Below are 15,445 nucleotides of genomic sequence, written 5' to 3'. Positions count from 1 at the left end.
AAACCTCTTACACAAATCAGCAATTTGGGACAGAGAGAGACATGGATAGAATGCTTCTTTGATATTGATGGAAAGAGTCAGGTTTATTCCTACTGGTGTATGCATAACACACAGCAGTCATTCAAAATTCAAAGACAAGGGCACCCACATACTTCACTGGGGTTCAGTTCCTTTTGCCTTGAGCTCAGTCCTTGTCAAGCCCTGAACCTGCCATACTGAGCCCCACATGAAGCCACAGGTCCTGCTTCAGGGAACTTATGGAGAAGATGGTGGTCACAGCAAAGAAAGGTGAGACCAGAAAAAAAAAAGGACACCCCTCTCATGATTTCTCCCCCTCCCAGTCCATGCCCTGTGTTACCATCTCCCTCAGCCCCGTGCCCTACCTTGCAGGTGGAGTTTGCTTTCAGTGCTTTGCAGAAGGACAGAACTCACAGAGTCCAGATTGTCGTAGCTGTTACAGCCCAGGGGGCCAGTCCGAGTTTCTGTTACCTACAGAGGATGCAGAAAAGAGAGAGTGTTCCTTTTGGCTGCAGCACCACATCTTCCCCAGGCAGATCCAGCCCATGTAATAGAAAATGACCCTTTGTCAGCAGCTGATACAATCCAAAAACCATCTTCCCTGATTGGGAGAAAAATGCCCCAGACAACACAGACACAACTGCTGTTTGGCACAGTCACAAGCTGAAAAAATAAAGTGAATTGTATCTGCTTTCTTTATGGTACTGCATGTTACTCTGGGCTTGGCAATGAAGTCCAGCAGATTGATGTTTCTCATAGAGGATCTCCATTGGAGAACACCAGAAGCCAACAGAGGAATTGTTCTCTGGCTTCTCTTATTGGAAAGCAAGACACAGAGATGGATTGCCAGCCCACAGTGGTGCCTGGTGCTCCCACAACGTATGTGCACACCATCCTTGTGCTGAGGATAGATGGAAGCACAGATGACCTGCAGAGCTGTTGCTGTTGTTGTTGCTGTTGGTTTCCAGCCATGGAGAAGAGTTGCCCTTCCTGAATTCACAGAGGGCGATTATCTGCTGTCACTGTTTCAATATCTCAATTCGATTTCCCATCCAGAAGGGAACAGACTCAGCCATGAGACACCACAGAACAATAACAAGAGCTGAAACCTTTCAGAAATGGCTAACAATGACGACTCCATCCACATCTCCTTCCCTGGAGTGAACTCTGCAACAATAAAATCCCTCCCCAGTATAGGATGATTGCTTTCAGAGAAGGCAGCCTTTGTCTGCAGAGCCATTTCCCCTATTTTGTATGCTCTGAGCAGCTCCCCTTCTTTCCTGCTGCAGCCCCCAAGCTGTCTCTCAGTCCGTTTCCTTCCAGATGTCTCAGTAATGCCACACTGAGTTTTTCACCTTTTCTTGTGGAGAATTATATGAAAGATGCTTAGCAGTTCTTACACCCACAAAAGGGAAATACTTTCAGTTTGCACAAGGGTGCCTATTCCAGAGACCTGCCTTTCCCTTCCAGCCTCCATCACTGATCTGGTTTATCTGTTCCCTTTCTCTCTTCCAGAGGTCACCACCACATCCTTACATGACCATAGACTGAATGCCCAATTATTTCCAGATATTACTGGCCCTGGGGAAATAAATTCTTCAGTAGGGTCCATAAGAGAACAATTTACCCTGGGAAATCAGTATGGGAACAAAACAACCTCTGATCAAAAAAAACAACAGTATGGGAACAAAACAACCTCTGATCAAAAAAGCCTACCCAACTCAAAACATTCCATGGGACTATCAAAGCCCTGTCCCAAACCCCTACAGCATTAGTATGGACACAAAGTCTTTCTCTTCCCAGGACAGGATGCAGTACCTTGATTGCTCCGGTAGAGATCTGGATCTCATGGAGTCTCCTCATGGTGCCATCACGGTCTACGAAGTAGGAGGAAGCCAGTTGGTGCAGGGCTTCCACGCTCTGGGTGGCGTTTCCTGACTTCCTGTCCAGGCGGCTCTTGTCCATGTACATGGTCAAGGCCTCCTCTCCTGCAGCAGAAAGAAAAGGCAATTGCAGCAAGGCCCAGGAGCGTGTCATGCAGGGTCAGAACAGGAACACACGTTGTCACATGTTGCACCTAAAGCAAAGCCTGAAACCTAAAGTACTCTTCAGTGAATCCAACATTCCTCACCACTACTAGAACCTCCACATAGAAAATGTGAGCCTCCTTCTCTAGTCACCAGGCCCATCACACATTCTGGAGAACATGGTCAGTTTTTATTTTACTTTGATAATGTTTTGGATGCCTATTAGCCTGCATAGCTTTACCACAACTCTTGGAAAGGATTCAGCCCATCTGTCCCACTTGAGGGCCGCTTTCCTCCCTGGGCAGAGCTTCTACAATGATACAGACGTGACTGGAGAAGGTGCCACTCCTATGCAATTCTCTCTGACCCGATTTCTAGAAGGAACAAATGATGATTTAAGTTGCAATCAGGACATAGGTGGGTACAGAGGACCAAGAAATGTTAATTGCACCTCTTTAGCTTCCAGTGACCCTGCATGGAATAAGGGCAGGGGCATGAGTGAGGAAGAGCAAGCAGAGAAAAGAACAAATGAGAACATTAAGGTAAAACTAATTATCCTTCCTGGCTTTTTGTGGTGTTTGTTGTTTTTTTTGTGTGTGTTTTGTTTTGCTTTCCTTTACTAGAGTCTCATCCAGTGAATTTAAGTGGAGAGTTAAAAAAATTGTGCAGGATAAATGGACAACAGATGATTTTGAGCCAGTAATCACAGAGCATCTGGGAGTGAAGCAGTTAAGTCCTGATAGCACCAAACATCCTAAACATTAGCAGAGACCCAAATCTAACAAAAGATCTATGAAAAGGACACAAAGATGAGAAGTAATATTTACCCTAAAGTTCAATTTGCCTTATATAAATTAGATTAAAACCCAGTTCATTCTTAATATAAGGCTGGCATTACAGGAGTAAAAAGGCAGAATATCATCCTACGTTCTTAACATCTGAAGTTCTGATTTTAATAAATGAAGGGAATAGACACCTAGGGTAGGAATGTGCCATTTGTACATAGCTCCTTTAATGAGAAGAATGATGCTTGTTCTGATTTGATAGATGAACCACTGATGAACACATTGCCTCTGGCAATGAGAGCATGGTCACAAAAATGCACCACCACTTCTTCAGCCAAGAAATATTTTGCTCTTCAGCATTTTTGCCTTTTTTATTTTTTTAAGAGAACATGCACTTGCTTTTCTGAAGAATTCGTAGTAGCTGAAATAATTTCATTTGTCCAAATAATTTGTCTTATTGCATTCAGGCAAAGAAACCCCCCCAAAAAACCCAAAACCAACCAACCCAGTAAGCCCTTTGCTTCCCTGGAAATTTTCCAGCGTTTATCTGGAAGCCAAATGCCTGAAAACAACAACAACAACAAAAAAATATTCTGGCTGAAAATCAAAATACTTTTATTGGATCTCAGTTTTTCAAACTGTTGATACATTGAGGTTTCAGTCTTTGGTTTTGAGAGGGAAAATATAAAATATTGGTGGGAAGAAGATTCTTTTCATCTAAAGAACTAATCAGTTGAAATATTTTAACTGGCTTCAGGGAAGCTAAATGGAGAAGTCTGGCATTTGAAACTCTCTTTTATATTTTGTTACAAGTAACACATTATCTTTTGACCACAATATAAGCTGTAGTAGTAACAGTATCACCCTTGTTACTTCTTACAAAAACAGTGGGAAATTACCAACTTTGATTGCCTTTTATTATAATTAATATTATTGTGCATTAAAAAGTATGAGGAGACTCTTTGAGGCAAGTTTTACAGGATCTGAAGGAAGGTTAGAAGGTCAGAAAGGCTGCCTTTCACAAGGCAACGTTTTTGCCACTAGAAGGCCACCTGCATGGCAGTAAGTCCCATCATGGGGGAAGATAGGCTGGGTCAATGAGAAAATAGTGTATTTTGAGCCAAAAAATCGTGTCTCTTATGCAACAAATCTTTTTTCTGCATGGAGACACAGCAGATGTATATGATGCTTTGCCTCCATTTCACAGGGCTGTGAAGGCAGAGGGAAGACCTGGAACAACTCTCCCCTTAGCTGCAAGACTCAGAGGAACACCTGTTTGTGGCAAATTATCATTCCTTCTTTTAATAGGAAAGTTGCAAAAATTAGGAACAGAGCAACCAGGGAGCATGGGTTGGATAATATCAGGCAATGCCACTGATTTCAGATCACCAGGAGAGCCACCCTTAGCTTTTGGTCCCTAGCTCCTAGACATCACAGGAGAAACTTGTGCCATCAGGCAGAGATCAGCTGTTTCTCCACAAAAGCTGCCCTTTTTTTCTCCCTGAGGTGTTTAGACTCCTCCACTTGGAGAAAAGGAGGAAAACAGGACAGTAAAGTCCAAGATCTTTGAGACACCATAGCAGGTTTCCCAGGGAGGTTGTGGAAGCCTCATCCATGGAAATGTTGAAGTCCAGGTTGGATGGGGCTTTGAGCAACTGGGTCTAGTGGGAGGTGTCCCTGCCCATACAGAGAGACTGGGACTAGATAATCTATAAGGTCCCTTCCAACCCCAACCATTCTCTGATTCTCTGGTATGTGATGCCCCTCCTGAGGGACAGATACTGTCCCTAGGAGCAAAGGGTGCTGAGCAGAAATAATGTTGCTGGAAACTTATTCTGTGTACATGTGTGCAGGCCTGGAAAAGCACAGCATCCCCATGGAGGGTGCACATGAGAAAGCAGCCCTTAGATCAAGAGAGGTTAATAGACTTTTGCTGCATTATTAAGTCTTAATTTCTCATTTATTAAGCGGATGTTATGTTCAAAGTTGTCTTTCCTTCAGGGCTTTGCTGGCAAATTGGCTCTCAGCTCTGTGTGCTCCACCCCAGAGTAAGGATGCCCTCAAAATGACCCTTCACCAATCCCTTTGTCAGAACTAAACTGGAGCAGAACTGTTTTGGTTTTTTTTTATTAGGCTCCAGGGGGACCAGGCTGCTCAGTATGTAGAAAGGCATCAGAGCTGTTCCTCATGTGGCCAGGTGTGAAAGTAGCTGTTGTATCCTGGTGGGCTGGCCTGATCCATCACCCAGCCTCCTGGGGTCCATGCAACAGCTGGCATTTAAAAGCACAACAATTTCCTGTATGTTTATCACTTGTTTGCAACCTAATAAGACATCAGGCTACATTTTCAAACCTTTGTAATCCTAAGCAGAACTCTTGTAACTTTTCTGAGGAGACCTGAGGTCTCAGGAGAGCAAGTGTATCAGGACATGGCTGCTTTTATATCCCAGTGGTCCTGTTTATCCCAGACTGTGATTAGAGAGTCCTCCTTGCATAATGCATGCTCAGCTTCATCTACATTTTCTCTGGGACTGCCATTGACAAGATGAAACCTTCTTTTTTTCCCCTACTACTTACTCACCATGCTCCAAGCTGATGGAGCATTTAGCACTCCTCTCCAACACCAGTTCTTCTTACAAGCCTCTGCATATTTAAAATTGTTGTGTTGTAAAATCAGAAGAAACAAGCCACTGTGAATAATTCACAACCTCACCCAGGCAAAATTAAAAATATATTTTACCATCAAAGGTCTTTCTTATTTTGAACTTCCAGGGACATGAGCAGCAAGAAGAAAAAGACATATCAATGGAAAGGAAAGTAAACTCACAAAAAACCCCCTCTCAATACTTTGCTGAATTCTTACTTGGCTGGCTTGGGCTTTGTAAAATACTGTCCTGAAAAACAATTTTCTCAATATAAAGGAGTTTATCTTTACATAGTTTTCATTAAGACTTGATGCAGGGAGTTGCTCATAACCTTCAGCGCATGGAAACCTGCTTTCTCTCCCATTTCTTGCTGATGGAGCAGACTATTTGAAAGCCTGGGCTGGAAGAGCAGCAGGTTCTTTGAAGGACATTTACCACACAAGAGGCCATTTGACTTCAATGGAACCGTGCCAACCTACCTACCACCTAATTGGTGCATGAATCATATGCACACATCTAATCTCATCTACGTCTCACCCGAGTGTCTGCAGAACACTGTGGGAACAGACAGATGGCCAGAAGTTCCTTACAGTTCACTACAAACTTCACAAGATGTCCAGGCTGGAGGTCAGGTACATTAGAAGAAGAAACAGCAACAAAACTGTGCTTAAAATGAAGATCCCTCAGCACTGCAGAATCCCTCTCTCAGTTTGTTCTCAGAAGAAAGGTATTTAAATGCACACCCCAGCAGGGTGAAGAATGGTACACATAGCACAAGAGAGGGGGAGAAAATTTAGGAGCAAATATCAAAAGGAGTGACTGATTTTCACCAGTTTTCAGTGCTCAGCACTTGAATGGTTTATGCCACACCACCAGCAGTGCACACACATGGATTAAGGGCCCTAAGTGTTCTGCTTTATGTCATCACCCACATGTTCTGCTTGCACACACCAGCCTTGCCACAATCCCTGCAGACACATTTTGAATTTCACTTAACAGTTCTGTAAAAATTTGTTGGCTTTTTTTTTCCCTTTCTCCAAACATCTACTTCATGCCATAAAGCAGAACACTTAGGGCACTTAGTCCAGGGATGGTGACTCCACCGGCAGCCTGGACAGCCTGTTCCAACACCTGACTATTCTTTCAGTAAATTCATTCTTCTTAATACCCAGTCTAAACCTCTCCTGACACAACTTGAGGCCATCTCCTCAAGTCAAGTCCTGTTGTTATTCACTTGGGAGAAGAGGCCAACACCCACCTCACTACAACCTCTTTCAGGTAGTTCTAGCAAACAATGAAGTCTCCCCTCAACCTCCTCTTCTATAAACTAAAAAACCCCATTTCCTTCAAGCAGCTCCTCATATGACTTGTTCTCTAGACCCTTCAGCAGCTTGGTTGCTCTCCTCTGGACATGCTGCAGCACCTCAATGTCCTCCTTATAGTGAGGGGCCCAGAACTGAGCACAATGTTCAAGAACAGGGATATTATCACTTCCCTACTCCTGCTGGTCACACTATTCCTGAGGCAGACCAGGATGCTCTTGGCCTTCTTGGCCACCTGGGCACACTGCTGGCTCATGTCCAGCCTGCTGCCCACCAGCACCCCCAGTTCCAGCAAGAAGGGAATTTCCCCTCCTCTTGTATTTAGTTTCATGATGAAAACCAAAGAGATCAACAGACTCTGTTGCCAAGTTAAGGAAGAGGCTCAGGAACACCAAACAGGCTCCCCAGAACCTGCAGTCTAGTTCTCAGGCACATGGAGGAGCCTTGGTGCACACCTACACAGGTGCTGAAATTGCATGTGTCCTGCTGCAAATTCCTTTGCAAAGGCATTTTCCTCTTTGTGCTCTGGGGGTTTTCATACCATCTGACAGGCTTGGGCCAGTGGAGCTGCAGCCTGGCTTGATGCCACCAGGCTCCACACAACGTAGCCAAGCTGTGCTGCTGCCTTCACCACCCAACTGCTGACAGCCCCAGGTTGCCACCTACCTCCCAGGGTGGCAGAGATGAGGATGTGGGTGCCGTACTTTTTGATGATGGTATCGATGAACTGCTGCGTGGTGGGTCTCCTGCCCAGGAGGCGGATGCTCCTCTGAAACTCGGGCATCAGGGGCAGTGGATTGTGGAGCAGGTCCCTCCGTTCAATGGCTGTGTTCCTCACCTTCCAACGGGCAAACTCCCTAGGTGACAACACAGGAATACAACAGGGGTGAGGCTTGGAGGCTGGAGGGGCAGGGAGAGCCACTGAGAGCAGGGGGAGAAGGGTGGTGAAGGGGACAATCCTTCTGGACAGGCCCACCCACGTGGATACACACAAGGCCACCAGGATATGCAGGAGAGGGAAGAGGAAAAGCAAGCCATTAGTGCACAGTAACAACACATTTTGAGGATCAGGGTCTTGGGTGATGAGGATTTTGCCTTAATCTCCAAAGATATCTGATCATGGGCTGCATTTATTTCCAGAGAGCAGCCTGGTCCTTCCACCCTCACACACTTTGAGATCTTTCACTTCTCCATAAAGCAGGAAATTCTGGATTCTGTCAGTAAAAGAGCTGGTCAGTTAAACTGAGATCCAGACAAGTCAGATCATTGCTATGTCTCTGTGCCCACAAACCTTCCTTGTAACTACTGTTTTTGCAAAGCAAGGCTGGAGGAAACACTTCCTCCAAACATCTTAATCCTTCAACACCAGGGAGTACAGCAAAGATGATTTTGAAAAACATTTTGATAAACCATCTAAAAGGTTCCATTCTGATACAAGCAGAGGCCAGGATGAAAACTGAGAATTTGCTTGTTTTTTTTTCTTTTCTTAAAAAAAAAACAAAAAAAACCCACAAATAAAACCAAAAACCAAAACAAAAAATAAAGTTATTTTCAAATCCCATCCTTTAAACTGATAGTAACTGGGGGAGGGGGGAAACAAATGAAGTTAATGCTTGCAAAAGCTGTGCTTTATTGTAGGTATCCATTTTGAAAGGACAGAGGGCAATGCCTGGAGAAAACCCTGCACACCTGCTATCTACAAAACAGACCTCAAATCCATCACCACTTGAGCACCTAAAAAATGAGAATATTATTAATGTCCTTTGAAAAATATTGAGAAAGAACTTCTTAAAAAGAAAGGATTCTTTTTTTTATCACCATTCTCCTATGGTACACACCTGCACTATCTTAGGCCATCTCCCAGATAATCGAGTCACAGGCTTCTGTCACTTTTCATTCACTTATTCCTGTAACTCCAGTTAAAGTCAAAAATTTAATTTAAATAATAGGACTGACAATACCTGCCACTGCCACTGCACTTCCTATCGATGTGTGTCAACCAGCACTGGCAACCCCATGTTGCTGGTAGAGAACCTGACTTGGAGGCAGAATTAGGAGATGCTGTGAGTTGCAAAGCAAAGATTCCAAACCAGTTCTTTTCCACCCACCCCACCCTCCAGGTTGATTCTACACCCAGTCCACTTTGTGTGTTATGTGATTATGTATGTATTTATTTTGATTGCACCCCATCCTGGCACCCCAGGCTGCCTAAAAGCTGTTCTATTCATTACAATAAGACACTCCCTCCTTATATCTGATCTAATGTCCACCCTGTAGCTCATGGGCTTTCACAAGGCAAGCAAAAATGCCAGAACAAAACACCCCTCAAAGCATCCTAAGAGTCCTTATTGTCAAGCCTTGAAATCTGCAGAAAATTCACTCCTTCCTAGAAACTCCTCTGTAAAAAGGCCAAATAATCCCCAAACTCAACCCCAAAACACCATACACCAGGTTTTTAATACCAGGAGTAGAAAAAACAAACCATTGCCTCCAAGATGTCTGTAGATAACAAATACATAACTAATGTCTTATAGAATCATAGAATCATAGAATCTTAGGGGCTGGAAGGGACCTCGAAAGATCATCTAGTCCAAACCCCCCTGCCAGAGCAGGGTCACCTAGAGTACATCACACAGGAACTGAATACAGGTTCTTTTCTCTGCTGCCCCAGAATCTTATTTCTACCATAGATACTAAAATACTATGTTTAGGCATCCCCATAGTTAATTTTAATGATAAATAAAAGCAAAGCCCAACAGCTTCTCAAACACTACAGAGATGTTGCTTTAATCATTCCTGATTAAAGTAGCAATCTCAAATCTCATTGAACATGGAAATCCCCTTTGCATGAAGGAGGAATGGACCTTTCCAGTTACACTACATGGGAAGATGCAGATCTGGAGGCTAAAAAATAGCCAAGGTTTTATTATAAATAGAGATTCTCATGTTCCTCTCAAAGAACATAACTAGAAAGCAGAGGGAAAATGTCATCTGTATTTCCTCTCCAAAGAGACAATTATTACTTCCTGTAAAACTAAAGCAGAATTGCTTTCAGATCACTTCTTCCTGCAAGAATTATCCATCAAGTCAGGAGGGACTTGAGCCCTCCAGAGCCAACCTTTGTTCAGAAGGGCTGAGGGAATGCTTCATATTCCCTGATAAAGTACAGGGTTTGCTTTTGTTACTGCCAAGTTCTTTATTCCAAAGCAAAGACCACAGAGTTGGAACATGCAACAGATCAAGTAGAACCCTGGTGATCTATCCATGCCCAAACACCAGGAGTTTCTCTGTCCAGTGTGTGGAGATGGAGGGGGAAAACAGACCATGGAGGGGAAGCAGGGGGCAATTAAGATGGGAGAAGGAAGGAAGAGGGAATATAAAATGTAATAAGCAGTGTGTTCAAGGAGAAAGTGGGATCATTTTTTTTATATCAGGTCCAACTCCATCTCAGGACACCACTGGCAGGTGGCAAAAGAAGGAGATTAAAATGAATCATTGTCACATCTTCAGCCTTGCCTGCTGCCAAGGGACAATTCCAGTCACCATTCATGCAGCAGACAAGCCCTTAGCAGAGTCCATGCCTAGAACACCCTAGTGAGGGAGGGTTTTTTTCCTGTGTGCCATCCCTCCCCAGGGCATATCACTGAGGTGAAAGCCCAGTCCTGTTATACTCTCTAAGTGCCTGGATGTGTGGTTTTCATAGCTGATGAGAAAAGCTGAGCAAATACCTTATGATGAATAATTTATGCAACTAGCTTAGATGTTTATCTTCCGCTCATAGAATATCCATGAGCCAGTTGCTTACCCCTCTAATTTATGCATTATTTGAATTTACTTAGTGACATTTTTTAAGTTTGGTTTGTTTTTTTTTTTAAGTTTTGCATACTGTTTGCATGTATTCTTACTGTGTGTGCTGTTGATTGGTTGGAATTGGTCAGGCAAATGATCTGGTATTGTGAAGCTTCCTGATTAATGACACAAATGCATTTTACACTTGACTTCCCCAGTTCCAAAACATTTTCCATTGAAAGCAGCCCTCTAAATACTGGAAGTCTTCCATGCAACCTATAGAACTCTGTGCTGTAAGATGCACCTGAGGCCAAGGTTGTGGGAGCTTTGGAAAGTATATTGAATATGCATGGATATAGCTAGTGAAGTTGTTTAGAATTATTGAGGTGATAAAAAACCAACCAACAACCTTTGCATGGAACAGTATAGCTCCAGCCTCAGGGAATGATCCAACCCGTAACTCCAGACATCTCTGCAGAAACATTGCCAAGAACAGGTTCTCTGTGAGCTCTCAATGCTAAACTTCATTGCATTTGCTGCAGAAGCAGCTGCCATGGGCCAAAGTAGAATCCATGGCACTGGGCTAGTGACACCAGTCTTTGGGTCACTTTCTGCAAGCACAGGTGAGGCCTCTCCAGGTCTCAGAGTACTTAATAAAAGTTAAATACTGCCCTGTTGCTTGCTGGTTTTTCAGGTGAAGAAGTTGCAACGGCTTGACCAGGATTATGATGGCACCCCATGGTACAGTTAGGATTAGTGCTGTCTTCTGACCCTCAGGGGAAATCCCTAGTGAGGACCTGAACTTCTGCCAGTGGGGAAGCTTTTAAGGGCTTTGAAAATTTAAGAAACCTCTTAGCAAGGAGGGGGAAGAGTCTGTATCCTTGGTTCCGAGGCAGGGTAAGGGAAAACTATGACCTCATGTCTGAGCAGTGGGTAGAGGCACTTGTTTATGCTCTTGTGTCTCACCAGGGTAGGCAGCCCACGCTGCTGTGGGGTGCACACAGGAACATGCCTGCCAGGTCTGTGGAGAGGGATCTGCACTGCTGCCTGGTGAAAGCACCAAGGAGCCTGCTCTTCTAACAGCTGGGAGGGTTAGGAAGGGCTAATGCCCAAAGGGGAAGGTGAGAAAAGAAAGGGATGAAGTCCTGCCTCAGGGAGGCAGATCCACACATTCCAGGCCTTCCTCCCTGTCACAGTAAGGGAATAGACTTTATTTGGGTACAGCTAGGTCTGAGAAAATCCTTGCCCCTTCAGAGCCTGTGTTCATCAGCTTCCCATCCAGGCTGTGCATGTCAGACAGAGGAAGCCTCTGAGGGTGTCTCAGTCTTCATTATGACCCCTCCAGGGAAACAGGAAAAAAAAGGGGAGGAAAATGCTGAACAGGGAGGAAAAGCCAAAAGCCTGGAATGGGTATATCATCCAGGCTAGGAGAATCCAAGGGCATGAGCATCTCTAGCCAGGGAGGGAAGTCTGAAGGAAAGAGGCCATCTGAGCAAATTAAATTCCCCATTTTCAAATGGCCAAGACAACCAAAGGATGTAAGTAAAGAAACAAGTTCAGTACAGACCTCAGGGGCTGGTGCTTGAAACCAAAGATAAATTAAATGTATTAAACAACGATCCAGACAGAGTCTGTTTGAAAAAAGGGAAATAGAAAGCAGAGGAGGAAGACACTGAGCAAAGCCTCTAACTGTCATGCTAACTAGAACACCCAGCCACCTCCTACTGCTGGATGCACTGCCTTCAGGGCAGATAGTGCATCCCACCCAGCACATGCCCAACCAGGACCAGCCCCACTGCTCCCTGGGAACTGGGCAAGAAGAAGGCACCAGCTCTTTGCTGCTCAACAGTTTTGGTTTGTTTGTTTGGTTTGGTTTTGGTTTTTTTTTTTTTGGGGGGGAGGGGTTGTTGGGGTTTTTTTAGATCACAGCTCCAAAGCCACCAACTGCTCCCACAGGTGATGAGAAGATGAGCAGACAGAGCCTGTTTAAAGGCAACAGCCTCCTCAGTAACAGCAAAATACAAACATTGCTTAAAGCCCTCTACCTGGCATGTGACACACACACTATTGACTCTGGCATCAGTAGGATCCCTAGTCAGACAGAAAACCCCCAGAGCCTTCTTGGTCACTAGGATTTTGGTGTATATACAATGGCATCTGCCTAGACATGTCTCTGCCCCTTATCCTCACCCAAGCACCTCACAATCATTAAGTCAGACTTTTTGGACACCCCTCTGTAAGCAGCAGACAAGTGCTATTAGCTGTGACAATGAATATGTACCAAAACAGATGGATTTTGGGCCTTGCCCAGGTATAAAGCAAGTTTTGTGTTAGCATTAGGAACTTTGGACTAAGTCCTCCAGAATCCTCACAGATACTCCTACAACAGAGCTGCTGGTTCTGTTTGGGCTTGTCTCTCCCTTTCTCAGCTTCATTGTCCCAGTCCCAGGCTGCCCACAGCAGCAGTTCTCTTCAGCCCTCAAGGGTGACAGCTCTGCCAGGTGACCCTGAGCAACTGACTCTGCAAACAAGGCCATGGGGACAGGGTACCAGCATGACAACAGCATTCCCATACTTATCTTTTCCTGCCATGTGAGTCTGTGCAGGGTATCAGTGATCACGGTAGGGTCAGGGATGTTTTATTTCTAGTCTGTGCCCTCAAAATGCCAGACAGCCCCAGGCTGAGCACTGCAATATTCCTTTAGCAGCTTCCTCTGCAGCTTGGCTGCTTCTCTATCTAGGCCAGCATGAAGAAGTCTGTCTTCAAAGCTGAGCTTTTCAAAGGACCTACAAGAATTAGTTTCCTGTGAGGGTTTGGCACTCATCCCCCCTAATCTATTTAAGAAAACTCCAGCCTGTACATTCAAACTAGGTCCAAATTAACAAAGGATGAACCTCTGCAGTAAGAAATATATATTAAAAAATGTTAACATTTAATTCAGAGAAGTATAAAAAAGAAATCACTTAAGCTGAAAGTCTGACAGTATTTTGCATAACAACCAGGCAAGGAGACAGGCTGACACAACAGCTGGCAGGTGAATAACATAAATAAATAGATTATTGATCTATTGATAAAAGCTGTGCTGTCTGCAGCAGTTTATTCCTCTACAGACATTTCCTTGCTAAGGACTGAAGCTGAGGAGAAGACCATCAGTGTTGAGATCATTCAGCAGAATCCTATGGCAGAAACACAACAGGGCTGTTGGATTATTAACTCCTTCACCTCCCTCCACAGGGTAGTGGAAGAATCTGCTTTGTTTTTTCCCCTTGGTCTATACTTTGGCCATGTGTTTGCTGTTGAGGTGCCTGAAACCTCAACTACTTCCCTTTTTGTGGGCAATCATTTCAGCCTGTTGCATTTTCCTGTTCTGGTTTCATCTCTGATGTTTTCCCTAAAAATATTAAATTGTTCCAGGACTAAAAACATGGGGATTTTAGTTTTCATAGAAGGAGAGGAGGCTAAATGACAGGTCCAGAATGAAATGTAGTTTGCAAAAAACAAAAGAAAGAAGAGTATTTCAAAGTTAGGAGGATTTCATGCACCCTTGAATGTATCTTGGTAAACAAATTGTTCCAGCAGCAAATTAAAATCCAATCAGATAGACATGACTCTGAGTCTTGTGCTCTCTGTTAGGGTGGGACTGCACTTGGCTCTCTTAGGAGGCAACAGGGAATTGTTGGGTGCTGAAAAGATAAATTTATTTAAAAAAAAAATAAAATAGCTGGAATAAATGTATTAGGAGAGACTCAAAGAGTAGTGATTCAGCATAGTTAAGTACAAGATAAAAGACAGGTCATTAAATTTGCTCATTATTAGGTTTGCTCATTATTAAATTTGATCATAGCTGGGGTATTGGTATGATTCCTACCTCAGACTTCAACTCTAAACAGAGCTGCCTCTGCAGTCAGACAGGGCAGGTTCCACCCCTTCAGCTGAATGAGGTCACCTCCAAGTTACATGTCTATGCATCCTAACACAAAACAACTTCTGAACTTCAGCAGAGTGAAATCACCAGATCTCTCTGGCACAGGGGCTGGACACAGAATCGTAGAATGGTTGGGGTTGGAAGGGACCTCTGGAAATCACCTAGTCCAACCCTCCTGCTAGAGCAGGATCCCCTAGAGCAGATCACACAGGAACACATCCGGGCACGTTTGGAATGTCTCCAGGGATGGAGACTACACAGCCTCCCTGGGCAGCCTGTCCCAGGGCTGATACTCTCAGAGTAAAAAAGGATTTGCTTATATTGAAGTTAACCCTCTTGTGTGCCAGTTTGTGACCGTTGCCCCTTGTCCTGTCACTGGACACCACTGAGAAGAGTCTGGCCCCATCCTCCTTACACCCCTCTCTAGATATTTAGAAACATTGATGAGATCTCTCCTCAGCCTCCTCCTTTCCTCTAAGCTGAACATCTCCAGCTCTCTCAGCCTTTCCTCATATGCAATGGGACATTTATTCCTCTCTCAAACGTTCCAGAACCTTCCCTGTGCAAATTTCACTGCAAACAGCAAGCAGGGACAAGAGATCATCCTTTCCAACACCAGCCTACTTATGTCTTCTCCACCCTGGAGATTTGCTTGTAAGCAGTTCCCATTCCTGTTCACACCATTCAGCACTGGGCTGATGGCACTTCCTCTAAGCCACTACAGGTTACATGGTGGTTGATAGGAGCTGCTAGAAGCAAAATTAACATCTCCACAAGAGCTCCCAGTGTCCTTAATGCTGCTGCAGCTTAACAAATGTTATCAACAGGAGGAAGTGTTCTGTTCTGTTGCTGTTTTCTTCCTAAAAAGTTACCTAGAAAGGACATGGTTTATTAAGCTACTAAAAGGCTGCAGAGCCCTGTGCTCTAAGCACTG

General features: G+C 44.3%; 1 protein-coding gene across 1 annotated transcript in view; it reads right to left on the bottom strand.

The window, feature by feature from the left end:
• Positions 1-15,445, bottom strand: part of BRINP1 (bone morphogenetic protein/retinoic acid inducible neural-specific 1) — a 57,865-nt gene that overhangs the window by 18,275 nt on the left and 24,145 nt on the right. Inside the window, exons 2-4 of the mRNA XM_010007948.1 lie at positions 7,463-7,653; positions 1,837-2,006; positions 384-489 (exon numbers count right to left, since the gene is read on the bottom strand). Coding sequence (XP_010006250.1) covers positions 384-489; positions 1,837-2,006; positions 7,463-7,653 — 467 coding nt within the window. The remainder of the gene's footprint in view (positions 1-383; positions 490-1,836; positions 2,007-7,462; positions 7,654-15,445) is intronic.

The sequence above is a fragment of the Chaetura pelagica genome, unplaced genomic scaffold (assembly GCF_000747805.2).
Source record: "Chaetura pelagica isolate M959 unplaced genomic scaffold, ChaPel_1.0 scaffold361, whole genome shotgun sequence".
Classification (NCBI taxonomy): Eukaryota; Metazoa; Chordata; class Aves; order Apodiformes; family Apodidae; genus Chaetura; species Chaetura pelagica.
This window is presented reverse-complemented; position numbering and strand designations above follow the sequence as displayed.